Source organism: Pelecanus crispus, chromosome 13 (genome assembly GCF_030463565.1).
Source record: "Pelecanus crispus isolate bPelCri1 chromosome 13, bPelCri1.pri, whole genome shotgun sequence".
NCBI classification, from domain to species: Eukaryota; Metazoa; Chordata; class Aves; order Pelecaniformes; family Pelecanidae; genus Pelecanus; species Pelecanus crispus.
The window spans coordinates 2,317,894-2,333,211 of record NC_134655.1 but is presented as its reverse complement, the minus strand read 5'-3'; the positions used below and the strand labels follow the sequence as shown (position 1 = coordinate 2,333,211).

General features: G+C 45.1%; 1 protein-coding gene across 1 annotated transcript in view; it reads right to left on the bottom strand.

Moving 5' to 3' along the window:
- The window catches only part of LOC104027334 (vascular endothelial growth factor receptor kdr-like), a 127,423-nt gene that overhangs the window by 80,619 nt on the left and 31,486 nt on the right, over positions 1-15,318 (bottom strand). The window contains exon 5 of the mRNA XM_075720773.1: positions 2,229-2,356. Coding sequence (XP_075576888.1) covers positions 2,229-2,356 — 128 coding nt within the window. The remainder of the gene's footprint in view (positions 1-2,228; positions 2,357-15,318) is intronic.

Here is a 15,318-nt window from a genome sequence, read left to right as displayed (position 1 = left end):
AACGTCAAATCGTGTGTCTTAGCACGGGTTTATTAATAACAAAGATGAGATGTAGAGTTAGCTGGGATCTGTTTAGTATTAGCAAGAGGTACCTTTCCCCATACATATTTAAAGGCCAGAGAGCGCGATGATTTTAAAGTATAATGGTAACATAAGGAACTTAATTTACGGTGGAAAAAAGTACATTTTCTACAAGAATAAAGCCGAACTTCATGGTTTGGCAGCTCTGCTCCCTGATGGCTAGGGGAAGGGGAAAGAAAAAATAACCCTACTCAGGAGGCCCTTTTCAACACTACACACATATTGAACGTCTTCATAAAATATTCAAAAATATATATTTAAACAATCAAACACAAAGCGTCAATGCTGCTCGAAGGAAATCACAGCGGCTTTCTTCCCTTTGAAGTCCGTTGTCTACTGGAGATTAAATTTGGAAGAAGAGGATGTTCTAAATTTGTCTGATCGCCTTATTCACCTCTCCTCCCCCATCCTTACCTCCACCCCTCTCCCGCCCCGCTTCCTCTTCGCACGGGAAGCCGCCACCTTGGCTCCACACGGTGCTATGAAATTCCCAGATGGGGCAAAACAAGCGGTGACTTTCCGTAGATGGAGCCCGGGGCTGGCGGCTCCCAAAGCCGACACGTGCCTCCCAAAGCGCATCCCCTTGAGTAGCTCCCAGCTCGCAGCCTCAGGAGGCTTCCTTTGGGGAACGGCACTCAACAGCCCCAGCCCTGCCCTGCAGGCCAGCTGCTCTCCCTTGAAGGGGAAAAGAAATCTTTTGGGGACAATTTTCTTTGCAATTCAAAAGGGAGATTTCAGTGGGGATTTCGTTCCAGCAGCAGCTTGCAGCAAGGTAAAGGACTTCAGTTTGTGTTTGAAGAAATTACCATGAGAGAATTTAGCTGGCAAGCAGGGAGAGCAGGGCTGCCTATAAATAAGGGAATAAATGTGGAGATCTGCTTGGTCGAGGTTTTAGGCTCACGTGACTGTGCCGAAGTCAGCAGCAGTACTCCAGCAATGAAATGGGTTGAAGTAGGCTAAAATAAGATGGGGATGTTTCATTTTTATAACCAAGGAGGGGAAGGTGATAACATTTATCCAGGCTAAAGCGATAAGCTATAACTGGAGAGGATTCTTATCCCCTCCCCCCTCCACCTTTTAATCCCTACTGACAAAATTTAAAAATAGAGATCTGCTAAAGCAATAAGGGTAGTGCTGTCCCTCTGCACGTCTACTGGAAATTTGCCATTGGTCTCAGCAGGAGCCGCAGCACTGTCTCAGGCCTCCGTGATTTCATGTGCTGTCTCCCAGGAGAAGGAGACATCTAACAACTAAGACATCTAACTGCTAAGAGGAGCAGAGGTCCTCGGACCCCTCGACCAGCACGGCATCAGCCTATCTGCGTGCGCTCTGCTATCACACCGTATCCAGCAGAACAACCTCATCTCTCACGGCTCCCCAGAACACGCTGCGGAAAAGGGGCAGGGGCGGAGGATGAGCTCTTGGTCCCAGCAGGACAGCTCAAGCAGTCAGCCTAGCAGGGGAATGGGAAGACACACAACCTGTTAGGTAAAAGGCAGGATTAGAGCCAGGAGACCTATGTTCCATTCCTCACTCCGTGATAGGCTTCTCTATAGAGCAATTCTGAAGCCCTCCAAATGTGTGCCTAGATCGCCATCGATTGAGGAAGCCCCAGAGCTTAAATTTCCATTTTTATTATACAAAATGGCCTTGGCCTCCACAGACCATTCTGTAACTTTGATATCCAGACGTAACTGCTGCTGAAGGGATGAATGCTGTAGCCATTTATTCCCAAGGCTGAAACTTGGTTTAAATTTATGAAATCAAGCAAAAATGGGCAGCTGTTCTGAGGAGGTTCAAGGTATGAGAGATAAGCTTTCATGAGGATAGCTAATAGCCAGGTGTTATACAAAGAATTTTGAAGAAAAATAGTGCCTTGTCTTCTGTCTTTGCCAGTTTATGGAGCAATATCAAGCCACAAGATGAGAAAAATATGTGATAAACTCAGCCTAATCCCCGAAACACCCTTGTACACAGTTTGATAGTAATAGACTGCAAGAACAGGACTGTGCTTCTGGATTTTCAGTGTCTGCTATTTTTTGTTCTAAAACTTATCTAGCTTCATAGAATTTATTTTGTATTTTTACCCATTGTGTTGGCAGCCCAGACCCCTGAATTGTTTGAGTTTCTCTGAAATAGTCACTTACCTGGGTAAGCTTAGGTTTGATATCTGGCGAGGTAACTCGGCAAGGGACAACAACTGTTTTCTTAGCATCTAAAATGTAGATTATTTCGGGATGCTCAGGGTGAATCTCCACAAACGGATTTCTGTAATCTGCAGGGAAAAGAACATTGATTTGCAAAGCTGCTCCTTTACCGATCAGTGACCAGAAGGGCTCTGTAATCTGAGGGCTCGCTGCCCACAGAAGGCTCACTGTAGCGTGTGACAAGACATCCAGTCACACCTTGCTTGTTTGCAAATGCCAGTGTCATCTAGGGATGATAGCCAATGGCCAGGAATCGGAATACCCCATTTCTAACCCTATTTTACCACTTTGCAGTGTAATCTTGTAAAAACTCCTTTTCTTATCCATTCTCCATCTGCAAAAATGAAGTTAACACATCAGCTCCACAGGTCTTCATGGCACTGGAGTTAGTTCTTTGCCCAGTACTCTGAATTTCTTTCATAGGTGATATTATACTGCAGCACTCCTGAATTCCACAGCAGTTAAGTGTTACAATAGGTTTACAGCAGTTAAGGTAAATCTACTGAAAGAGAAATGCTTCTTTCTGTAAATGAGAATCTCTAGAATACTGCAGAAAGCGTGTAAAAAGGGAATGTAGACCCATGATATTCAAAGCCAGGCAAGAATAATCTGTTTAACCTGACAGTGAAGTAACTTGGTCACACTCTTGGGGAACTGTGGGATTTTCTACGGATCTGCCACAATGAATCAGGCTGGATATACATATACAATAGAAATAAATAAAAATCTGAGGTAGTTGAAGTTAATAAGGCTTCTGAGTCTCATTCACTGATTCTTCATTGTATGAATACAGTGATGGTCATCAGAAAATTAAAATAATGTTTGTGAAATCCTAAAACGTTCAAGATTTTTTAAAAAGGCATTCTTTGATTTGATATGGTATAAAGTTGCAGATACCATTCAGCTAATGCAATACCAACTACACCACGCAGTGTAGGTAGTCAACCATGTTTGGTTTGGATTATACTGTTGACAGGAAAGGATGTGCACCCTGTACAGTAACCTCAACCTGCTTATCCTTGGCTTGGGACCTGCCCCCACACACTTAATTATATTTTGGAAATGGTTTCACCTAGAGCATGGGAAATAGCTGATACGAAAGGTTTGTGAACAATCTAGGTTGCAAAAATGTGCTCTGAAGTATTCTGACAGTACTTTTAAAAAGGATGTGCTATGAGGAAATTAAAACCAGTTTTGAAAAGAATGCTTAACTACTCCCAAATGGGCTAAATTGGTAATGAATGCAGTTGGCCGGGGCTGACACATCCATCGCTATGGATTGGTAGGAGGCCTTCACAATGGCCGAACACTTTATGGCTTTGGAAAAGGGAAACACCTATAGTGTAGGCGACCTGTTCTCCGCTGCTGTATAATGAGGAAAAGTGTCCTTCTTGATGAAGATCATTAATCTACTTCCTGAACTACCCTTGTATCCTCATATCATGTTTCCTCTCTAATTCCTGATGTAATATTAAGGGATTTTTAATGGGAAAAAAAAAAATCTACTTATTGCTTGGTGGATGTAGCCCTACTGTTCATCCAGAAATTGCCCAGAATGGCACCTCTCCGTGCAAATACATGAAAAAGTCCACACACTACCAAATCAAGACGACAATGATACTTGTAGATCTTGGGGAGCCCTCCTGCCCTCCACGGCCAAGAGGCTGGCGGTGGAGCCAGGCGAGGAGAGCGGAGCCGGTGGCAACCCGCCGAGGCGGAGGAGCTGCCGCTCCGCAGGGGCTGCCATATGGCTGCCGCAGCAGTAGCCAGCGCCTTTCCTGTCCTGCGGCCCCTCTGTTTAGCGTGCATCGGTCTGACTCCACAGCACGGCGCGAGAGTATCTCCAGTAAAGGCTGCGTATACCCTCATCTGTCATCAGATGCCTCTCAAACACAAAACTCAAAGCCACAGGCTGTGTTTAAGAGCCTGAACGGTGTGATCGTCTTGGTTTAGCACCAACGTGTCAGGCCAGCTGGCCCCGATCCTTTCGCCTAAATGCATGCTGTCATTTTACGTCTAAGGCTGTTGCGGCAGCTGTTCTGTGATTGAAGAAAGCCCCAGTTGAAGTGTGTTGGAGCGATGCTATCTATTCATCCCATTAATCTTTGCATTACTCTATCAGGCCACTCTCCATCCTTCACCTGTTGGCAAAACTGGGAATGTTCTAAAATCTCCATGAAAAGATGGCAAAATATTTCCATAACTTTTTTAGCTAGTGAGGACAAAAACCCTGTACATGGAGTTTTAACAAGTGTCCCTTTCTGGGTGTTGGCCATTTTGGCTACTCTCAACAAGAGTCTAAAATTGTGAAATGCTCCAGAATTTCTCCTTTTCCAGTACTCCATCCCTTGCAAACAGTCTTCTGCTTCAAATCAGTGGGGATCCATTTTTCAGTTTGAAACAAATGTTCACCCTTGGGACCCTAGCAGGGAGCTGTGTATTCCGTGCTGGAGGATCTGTAATTAAACAGTAGGTGAAGTGCTTATTTATGTTGAATTTTTCTGGGTGACAAGCGTTCTACATGTAAGTGATGTAACTGTGCTTACGGGTGACCTGCAGAACAGTTTGAACGTGGAATGTGAGATTTGGATTTGCTCTTCCACAGCTCCACTGACAAAGGAAAACAGAGTTGGTTTATCTCACTCGCTTTGTCTTTATTTCTCCATGACTGGTAACTCATCTGGGAACAGGTCATTCATTTGGGGATATCAGTGTTCATTTCCTGGCTAATGACAACAGTCTTTGCTTAAGGAATGTTATGGAAATACGTAAGTGCTGTCACTTGGAAGTAATCTTCAAAGAATTAGCTCGGTGAAGAGCTGGAGTTCCTTCGCTCCACAACCCAAACCAGTTTCGCTCACAAAAACACGAAGGGTGAAAGGCAGGAATTGAGACAGGAGCGTGGGACTGTTGCCTTTTGTGGGTTTGATAGCTTAATTTTAGCTCTGAGAACTGGAAATAGGATTCTTAGTAGACAAAATGTACCGCGTCCTTCGTCACGATGAGAACAAATGTTGGTTGGAGCTCCTTGTGTGTATCAGAAAGGTCACACGTGTTGTGATGGTGTTTTACCAAAGGCACTTGGGTCGCTGTGCGAGTACAAGAGGTGTGTGATTAATGGGGCGAGCTGTGATGAGGAGCTGATCAGGAGCACTGAACACAAGGCGGTAAAACAGAAGATAAAGACCAGAAATCTGGATGATGTCTATCATTTCTAGTAATGTCTTTTCATGTCATCTTTTACTCCATGCCGTTGATTTATTCTCACTGGATTGGTCTATAAAAAAGCATGTACTTTGGAGTAAGGGCATTGCAAGCAACATTATGTGAGAGAGATTAATTACAATTAAAAAATTAGACCTGTAATCTCCCCACATTAGGAAGTTTCAGATACACATCTGAACTTTCTGGTTAGGCAGGCACTGGTTCTGATCAAGCCTTGAGCTGAGAAATCTGATCTCCGGACCACAACTTTGTAGCTTGTTCCAATCCCTAAAACTAATAGGAAATATTTATACTCAATCCAGTGTCTTATGCACTTTCCCAAACAGGTCTGCTAAATTCTTCTGTTGAGTCACATTACAAAAATGTGTGTAGTGTTTGTCCCTGGGCATTAGTGCTGCTTAATGCCCCTGCAGGCTTGCTCTCCAGCTAAACCATACTTGGAGGTATCAAATGTGATGATATTTTCATAGCTCATTTTAAAGCTTGTGCAAATGGCAAAAGGCCTTTCTACTTAAAAGATGACCCTGGATTATGAAAAGATCCTTGGATTATTTGTTATAGGAAAAAAGCAGAGAAAGCAGATTTTTGTGTCTTTGCAACAAACACTGGGAGTGCAAAAAAGTGTCAAGGGAAGTGTATTCATATCTATTTCTAGGCCTGTGGAGAAAAAGAGAGAACTGATGTGCCACTTGACAGGGGGACAGGGCAAGAATACAGGCCAAGAGGAAACTTGCTGTGAAAAAAGGAGCTTCTTGATACCAAACTATTCACAAATCTGGATCAAATTTTGACTAGTTGTTTTGACTGAAAAGATGGGTACACTGAATTTAAAAATATTTGTGCCAGTATTTTTAGAGGGACTTTCAGAATAGCACTGTTTGCTTAAAAAGTAACATAAATCAAAAGAAGGCAGCTAAGCAAAAGTTAAATAATGCTAAAATGTCAGAAAATATTGAATTATGCAATGATTGAAATATCTTAGTCAAACAGAATAAAATTTCTCAAAAATATTTCCTTTTCAGGGAAAAAAAAATAATTATTTAACCCCATTCTCCTCCATCATCTCTCCCTACCTCCAAGACTGACCTCTACCAAATTTTCAGATTCATAACAGACCTAAAAATAATCTACTTTTTTCAGCTGTAAATAGGACAGATACTCATCGTGGTGGTACTAAACTACTGAGGAACACCTAAACGGCAAGCATGAATTTACAGTCTATATAACAGCAGCTATGTTTCATTCCTAATTGATTTTTAATTGCAGCCCGCACCTGAATTGCCATATGCCTAGCCAGTAGCTAGAATTACACTATCCCAGATCATAAGCTGCAATCTGAATTGGAAGCCAAAATATATAAATCTACCCTTCTACCATCAGTACTTGAAATCGAGATAGGGTTTTAAAATGGCTGTGCAATTAACAGCAGCAAAAAGGCAGTTTCTGGGTTATAAAATTGGGCTGGGAAAGGAGAGGAAGGCTTGAGCTGCAATTGATTGTTAATGTCCAGTGGATGTCAGGTCTCACGGGCATTATTCTCACTCTGTTTTGAAAAAAAAAAAAAAAAGAGAAAAAGGTTTTATATTTTATGGGTCCTTCTCTTTCCTACAGTAAGTGAGGTTCCTTAGAGCCCTGTGCAGTGAGCAGATGGCTATAATTTGTGTTATCTCAGTGCTTTATCCGGTTTATCGCCGTAGCCTAAAGAGAGTTCTCCGTCTACCAAAGGCCTCCTTTCCTCCCTATTTCAATCTGCAATATCGGAGCTCTTAATCAGGGTGGGATACCTGTGTGAGTTAGTGGAGCAGCTCCTAAAGTGAAGATGCGAATGGGGCAGCTACTTGCAGGGCTGAACGACTCCAGTTCTGACCTGAGAGCTGAAACATGAGGTTAGGGCTGCACTTTGGCCGTCAGCGGAGAGCGACCCTGGCACGAAAGGAAAAGGCAGTTGCAGGTGAAGGTCAAGCACTCAACTAAATAACCCTGGGTACGTCAGTGAGGCCAGGGAGGCTTTTCTTCCCTCCCTAACTGTGAAACTGCGCAAAAGAAACTATCACGAAGGGCACAGAGCAGCAGAGCCAACCTGGGCGCGTCCTGCAGCCTGCCGGTGCTTCCCTCCGGCTGCTCTAAAAAGCCCCGTGAGCCGGAGCAAGCCCACCCCACTTGCGTCGGGAAGGAGATGCTCTGAGCAAGAGCACTTTCCAGGCAGCTGGACCCTTCATTTAACAGATAAGCAAATACAAAGCGGCTCAGCTTTGGATCTTAACAAAATGACAAAGAATAAATACTGAATAGGGAACTAATCAACTGCCGGCTGATACCTTTGTTATGGTTTGTGCAGGCGAAAAACTGAATCCTTCGTGAAACTCTTAAGTAGTTCAGACTGACTGTGGCATGAAAAAATGATCTGCTGGAGCATCGCGAGTGTCACTGCCAGCGTTACAAACACCTTCACCACCTTAAGTTAATCAGCACTCAGTTAACTCCTTGTAAAAAAGTCTCTGGGAGACGGAACTTCTTGAAACAAAAGGGACAGGGTCACTTTTCTTTTAAAATGATAACCTTAGCCTCAAGGAAGATCTCTAGTTCCAGATGGTGTAAATCAATTGCACTCAACTGTTGCAATTTGGAGAGCTGTGGCCTGGGAAGCGCAGGTGTCGTCCTCTCTGCAGTTACCAGCACCGAACTCCCGGGGAAAAAAATGCTCAGCAAAGAAACACTTTATGAAAACAGGGCATTTCCCTGTAGCTTGGCACATCTCTTCCTCCTGAGCTGGGAAGGTAATATGCCCTATGAATCTTACCCATCAATTCCCATAGGCTAATTAAAAAGAATAATGAACGTGGGCTGCAAAGCTCATTATATGTGAAGAAAGACAAGAGCTGTGGCACGTTAGGGACTTATCAGCTGCAGCACCAGCTCCAAGGCGAGGGAAAGGCCCCTTCCCTTCGGTCGCAGACTGGCTGTCTAGCTCTCCAGGTCAGTGGAAGTTTGCAGGAAACTGCGGCCAGGCCGGGGTGTTACTGTTTACCCACGGAGCTCAAGCGGGAACACAAACAGCAAAGCGAAGGAAGCAGAGGCAGCGGGACAGCGGAGGGGAAGGGGCCTGCGGCCCAGCCACCGGGAGAGCCGGGCAGCAAAATCAAGCATGCCGCACACAAAAGCAACTCAAAGGTCAAGTGCCTACAAGAACATTGTTTACCGTCACGCAGTGAAGCCCTTCATGTTTAAATTCTCTTTCTGTCTACAGCCTGGTTAGCTCAGTTGGTTGGTCTAGGAGGAGATTAATTGCTGCTTGAGATGAGCGTAGGGAGGGTCCCTTTTAACAATTGCCTGGGGAACGTGCAATTCTCCCTTCAAGCCTCCGCAGTGACAGCATGCGAACGCAGATATGGGACTCCTTCGCCTCGCGGTGACATCTGTCCTTTTGTTTAGTGTTATCTGTAATATAGGTGACTATCTGCCAGGAAGTGGCGGAGGTCTGTAATGATGTCCTGCTCACTTGGGGCCCACGGACCCGTCCTGCCAGCTGACGGAGCTGAGGGACTTAAAAGCCCTCGGCATCGCACCCCGGGAACTCCGCATGTTGTAGACTCAGCCTTGCTCCTACAGCTCGTTACTTTTCAGCGTTGTCTCACCTGCCTGCGTGTTCGAAACGTCCTCCTGAGACACACACTCGGGGTTTTGTACAGGATTTTGGGTGCTTTTCATTTCTGCTCCTGTTTCCTACACCGTGACCGCACTTTGTCTCATGATATTTGTGTCATATCTAAAGCTGTGGAGATAACATCACCTCTCCCTTCAGATACTATCCATCAGCCCACAGAGGTGATAAGCACTAAATGGCCTTTGAGGACAGTCATGCACGGCTGTTCATGTCTGTGAAATGCCTGAACAGTCTTATTTTGCTTCTCACTTTGTTCCTGCTAAAGATAATTCTCTCACCCTCACTATTTATTTTCTTCATTCAGTCATACCTTAGCTGGGAAGCCTGGGCAGAGTTTCACAGGTTCTTTAAGTTCATGTTTTGACATAATCTCCATGAATTTTGGTCTTCATCAAGGTCAAAAACACTGAGAGGAGGTTTCTAATCTGTTCTTTATGTTAATAGGATCATTAGCAGTTAAGTGACACTTCGGTCTGAGTATTTTGGAAAGCTTCACAAGGAAGCTGCCTGGTCTGCTGTATTCCTCCTGGTAACCCATCAAAGCTTCTTCTAGGTAGAGGAGTAACTTCTGTAAAGTCACTTATTTTGAAACTGGATCTTTGAAAATAAAGGTCTTTTTGGTTTGGCAGGCCAATGAAAAGAATTGTTGGTGGAATGTTTAGATTAAACAGAAAGCAGAATATTTTCTCTTTAGGCAAAACAAAAGTGACTGCAAAAGCCCCACAAGCCATTCTGAGTCAACACGAAGCATTCTGTTTTGGTCAAATGAAATACATTCTTCCCCTGGAGATTACTGTTAGAAACACAGGAGTATTTGTAGAGAAAAATATTACTGTGAAAAGTGTTACTTCAAAGATTGTGGAAGCAAAATGCTTCTCACTGCCAAACAAATAAAAGCCAACATGGAAAGATTTATTTTTAAAAAAAACTCCGTCTCCATACTTTGGCTGGAATTATGTTTCAAGCATCAGAAGAATTCATAAATTCTGACTTCCCACAACACTAGACTTTAAGCAGGCATAGACTTTGTAGAAAATATTTGCCAGCTTTACCTGAAGTCCCATCATTAAAACTGGTCTCCTACATTAGCTTCTGGGTAAGGCTCAGCAGTTAGCAATTAGCGAGTGGATAAGAAACGGGAAGGAAGAAGTGGGTGAAGTTTGTGTGTGATTTTGACTGTCAGGCTTTCATTTAGAAATTCTTTATCAGTGAGGAGGAGGGGATTGTTACCTCTTCCTGCTGGGATGTCAAGTGCTGTCACTGACTTAGTGCCAGAAACGTATGCTGCTCACTCAGCATAGAATCATAGAATCATTTAGGTTGGAAAAGACCTTTAAGAGCATCGAGTCCAACCGTAAACCTAGCACTGCCAAGTCCCACTGAACCATGTCCCTCAGTGCCACACCTACACGTCACATCATATCTTACAAGGCTCCTCCACTTAAAAGTAGCCCTCTAGGATGTGATATGAAGATACTGAATGTCTTGATTCAGAATTGAAAGCGTCTTACTTTTCCGTTGGATCCAACCCTTAGTACTTGAGGAACAACAGAGAGGGTCCTGCACAGAGACATAGCCTATATCCCCTGGTCATGTGGCCCTACACACTGTTGACTGCTGTGTGGTGCCAAACCCTTCACCAGTCTGGGCGAGACAGCCAGCTTATCTGCTGGGCTCCCCGCTGAGCAGACAGGACAGCATTTGCCTATCTCAGCTTGCTGAGTGTCTGGCAGCAAGTGTAGCTGTCTCAGTGTCTCCAGCGTGAAAGAAGAAATGCAGCTCCGACTCTGTTCTCACTGGTAATATCTTCTGGAAAGCAAGCCAAAGCCCAAGTCAGGGCTGTCACTCTAGCCCTGCATTTCTGCTTCGCACATTCACATTATCTCTGTGAACTGCCAAGAGAACTAAGGAGGCAGAAATCAGCTTCAAAGAACATCAGAACCAAAGTATGATCTCATGTGAGGGGTGCGTTCATACACTTCCATCCTCTTTAGGTTTCTCTTGGTGGGGAAGGGATGAAGAAGATGGGGCTTCACATCTCTGGAGTCCAGAGCACAAGAACTGGAAATCAAATTTGAAGCACGACAGACTTTTATATGGGAGCACAAGCCCTGTAAAGGCCATTCTGAAGGAAAAAGGGGGATGCATCCAAGCAGGTTGTCCTGTCAGAGCATGTCAGCTCCAGCGGCAAGGCATCCCCAAGGAAGGGTATGAGCTCTCCCTTGCTATTGCAAAGAATGAGGAGGAGAGGTGGTACAAGTACTGCATCAGGGCAGAGTGTAACATCAACCACATTCTCTTCTTTATCAAATGGTACAGCTGAATTGCTCTGGGTGGGAAGACACTGTTAAAATGTTAAAAAAATTCTATGTGTTCAAAGAGTGAACCGCGCTGGGCACAAACAGGAATTGGTGATTCTGCCCCAGTGTAGTTGGACCCTTGTGCGGCAGCCAACACTGATGTGTTGGGCTCACATACATCATTTTGTGCCAATTACAGTGTCTTGGTCAGAGGAGGTGGGACTCGTGTGTTTCTGACGTAGTTATTAGAGAACCAGCCCTATCGTGGCCATAATTATTTCAAGAAACAGAGTAAGAACCCTGCTTTGCATAAAAAATAATAGAACATGTCTGTTGCTGGCCTGCTCGCCCCATGCCTGCGATGAGGAGATGGCCTCCTTTAGCCCTACGGCCCTAGCAAAGCAGTACCATTGGTGTGCGTGGGCAGGAAGCAAAGCACATCTCGGAAACTTGGATGAACTTTTCTAGACGCTACTTGGCAAGATGTGACCAGCACCAGTTACCACGGTAATAATGTCAGACAAGTTGCTGATGGGGGGAAGCAAAAGAGAACTGAGCTCGTGCTCCTTCCGACGGATGCATTGACTGAGCGGTACAAAAAGGCGTAGCAAATCCCTTACTGCTACATAGAGCTAAGGACAGCAAGGGGAAATCGCTGCAAAAGCTGAGGCAGCGTTTCAGCTGGTACAGAGAGCTCTCCCAGCTGACTCCCTGAGGACTATCTTACTTTGAGACAGTTGCTTTGCTGACAGTAACAGTATTTCAAATAGCTGAGAGCTGCAAGTCCTGACTTCTGTCTAGGCTGGAGCCTAGGATAGCCCTTTGGGAAGGCGGAGCGAATCTTTGCTTGATTTGTCTGGTTTTCCTCCTTCTCTAAGCCATGTTAAATTTTTTATGTACCCTAGGAAACATCGTAGAGAGGCCTCTCTATATTTTAACACAAAATAGACAGCCTGCCCTTTCCTTTGGCATAGGGATCCCGAAGGTTGAAATAAATGAGTATGTTCCTCACAAGGAAGCATCCTGTGATTTTGGGTTGGGAAGGGTAATTGCAGAAGATAGACAGAAGCAAATGCCATTGGCTAGCCAGCTTTGGCAGCGTTTGCAGTGGAAGTGCCGTCCACATGAGTCTTTCTGACGTGGGCAGCTAGTTTGCAGTGAAGACTTGTCTTTATTGCCACTGGTCCGGCACTGGCTCAGCCATTCTGTGGACTGAGGGCGGGCTTCCCCCATTGACCCGTTCTCTGACAGCAGCCACGAGAGGGTTGCCTGGCTGCTCGTCCCCTTCAGCGCTGCAGCACCGTGTTCGACCAGACGCTGCGTTTCGCTGCAGAGGTTATCCCGCAGAGTTGCAATGAAGCTAAACAACGCAGTTAAAAACCACCCAACTGTTTCTGTTCCAGCCCTAAGCTACGGTGTCTTTTCAACAAGGAGATGGGCAACAGGAGAAGGGGGTCGACTTGCAGCTGCAGCGGGAAGCTGAAAAGGCCTCAGGAACAATTATTCAGGATTAAGATCCTGAGTCCTCCCTCCCTCCAGACTGTCAGCGCACAGCTGAGGCATGGCGGCTGACCCTGCCGCCTTCGGGTCCCTTATGATCTGACTGATGTGCAGGGGTCACGGCTCAATTGCACCGGGGGGGAGAGCTGCTGCATGCCAGACTCTGACAGAGCTTAGAAACTCCACCGGGGAGGCTGTAAAAACAGAAGCAAGCACAGGAAATAATAGCCAATAAGCAAGGCTTCCGACACAATCATGTTCTCATTTCGGTGTCAAGCAGCAGGCCAGGAACGAAGGGAAAAAATACCATTCCCCTTCCTTTTTTGGCAATAATGGCTTGTAACCTCAGAGGACTCTCCAGTCTTCAGGGTCTGGCTCAACATTTTCTCGCTCCACCTGGCTCAGTCTCATAAACACCCTGCTGAGCACTTGCTCTCTCCACAAAATGTCCAGAGAGATGGCTTTTGGAGCTCTCCCTTCTCTGGCACTCACAGGGAACTGTGAGTTTCTTCACTTGGAGACAACTGTTGGGTTTCTCAGTGATGTCCAGACACTGTCAGACCAATTTCCTTAAAAAGGCACGTTCAAATATTGAAGAAAATCGTAGGTACATTCAGAATGCCCCGCTTAACTCCACAATTCGTAGACCCCTCGCTGAAGAACTCCTTTCTTGTCCCCAAAACAGCCTGCTGCCTTTCAACAAATATACACGGGAATTGAATGGGAGGAAGAGGATGCCCTGAGGACAGCATCCATGCTGAGGTATAAATAGCTTCATTTCACTGGGGCCAGGCAGCTTCCTCAGGCTGGCAGGCCAGATCCCAGCAGGCACTTGCAAGCTTCTAGAGCGTCCTGCTGCGGCAGAGCTCTGCTGTGGGCTGGATGAGCGGCTGGCTCGCCGGCACACGGACCAGAGGGATCCCCGCTGACTTGCCTTTCTCACTGCTGCACCCATGGAGCGCATAGTACAAGCTGGTTCATTTTCTGCCCACTTTTCCTTCAATAACTTAAAGCACAGGAGTCTGAGTAAGAGCTTTTAGAGCAGGGAGGGCATATGACACAATTAAATTGCATCTGAGAGAGGACGATCTTGGCGGGTGATTTAGAGAAAACAGCCAGCCAGTGCTGTTTTTCAGGGGAACCTTGGCACAGCAGTCTCAGGCGAGCAAGAGGACATCCTGCGATTTTTTTAGATGAGCGCTGTTCCAAGTGCATCTCCGGCAAGCATTTCATAACTTGAGATATTTTCTTAAGGAAAATGCTCAGGCGGTCCCAAAAGATCCATAACATTTCCTGCACGTGCTCCCGCCATAGAGTAATGAAGGCCTGGGTAGCCAGCCAGGGCACTGAATCAGGATAGAGAACTGAGTTTTCAATGCACTATTTCCTGAAGTGTAGGCATTGGGCTGGATTAACAATATTAGATGTGGGGCATCTGAGCAGTGCGTAATGAGAAAAGGAAACAGCTCAGCACAAGAACTAGGGTGGATAAAGCAACCAGGGCTTAGAGTAACAGGGAAAAATTAAAAAAAAAGGAAATAGAAAGGGAGAAAAAAAAATACTGCAGGAACTAACAAGTAACACCAAACAGCTACTTTCTGATAAGAGGAAGACTTGCTGGGAAAGCAGGATAAGGGTAGAAAAGGACTATTTTCAACAGACATAGAGAGACAGGAAAATGTCATCCACGGCAATCAAACAGGTGTGCTCACCTAGTAGTGCAGAAGTTGAATTTAGCTGTGTGGGGCTATCACAGTCCCCTTGGGATGGAAGTCGTGCCTCGTGATGGTTTCACCATCGTTAGCAATACCATGAGACTATCAGAGCTGCCCAGCAAACACGTGTTTTCTCTAAGTTTGCTGAACCATTGAAATAATATCAGACGAACTCATTGCCTCTCTAGCCTTTGTTTTAGTAAGAGGATTCAAAGAATCACATTTTAGCATTTACTAGAAAAATGAAATTAATTCATTTTCATGAGTATTTGTGGGGAACTGAATAGTAAGCCTATTCACCACCAATGGAGTTCACGTCATCCCCTATTCAAGACACTAAAAGTCAACTCCTTTCTCTGACTACTCACAATCTCAGCTTGGAAGACCCAAGATGAGTCAGTGGGTTAGTAATGTATTTGTCAAGTAGGTTGGAAAAAAAAAAAATCATCATTTTGGGGGAATATTCTTCTAACAAAAATTCGTGTTATTGAAATGGTTGTTCAGTATGTTATATTCACTTAATCACACAGGACCACGCTCCTCTGAAGTTTCTGCTTCCATTTATTACTGGATCTGAACTCAATGATTCTGACACATGGGGGAGAGGCAGCTCAAAGAGAACAAAA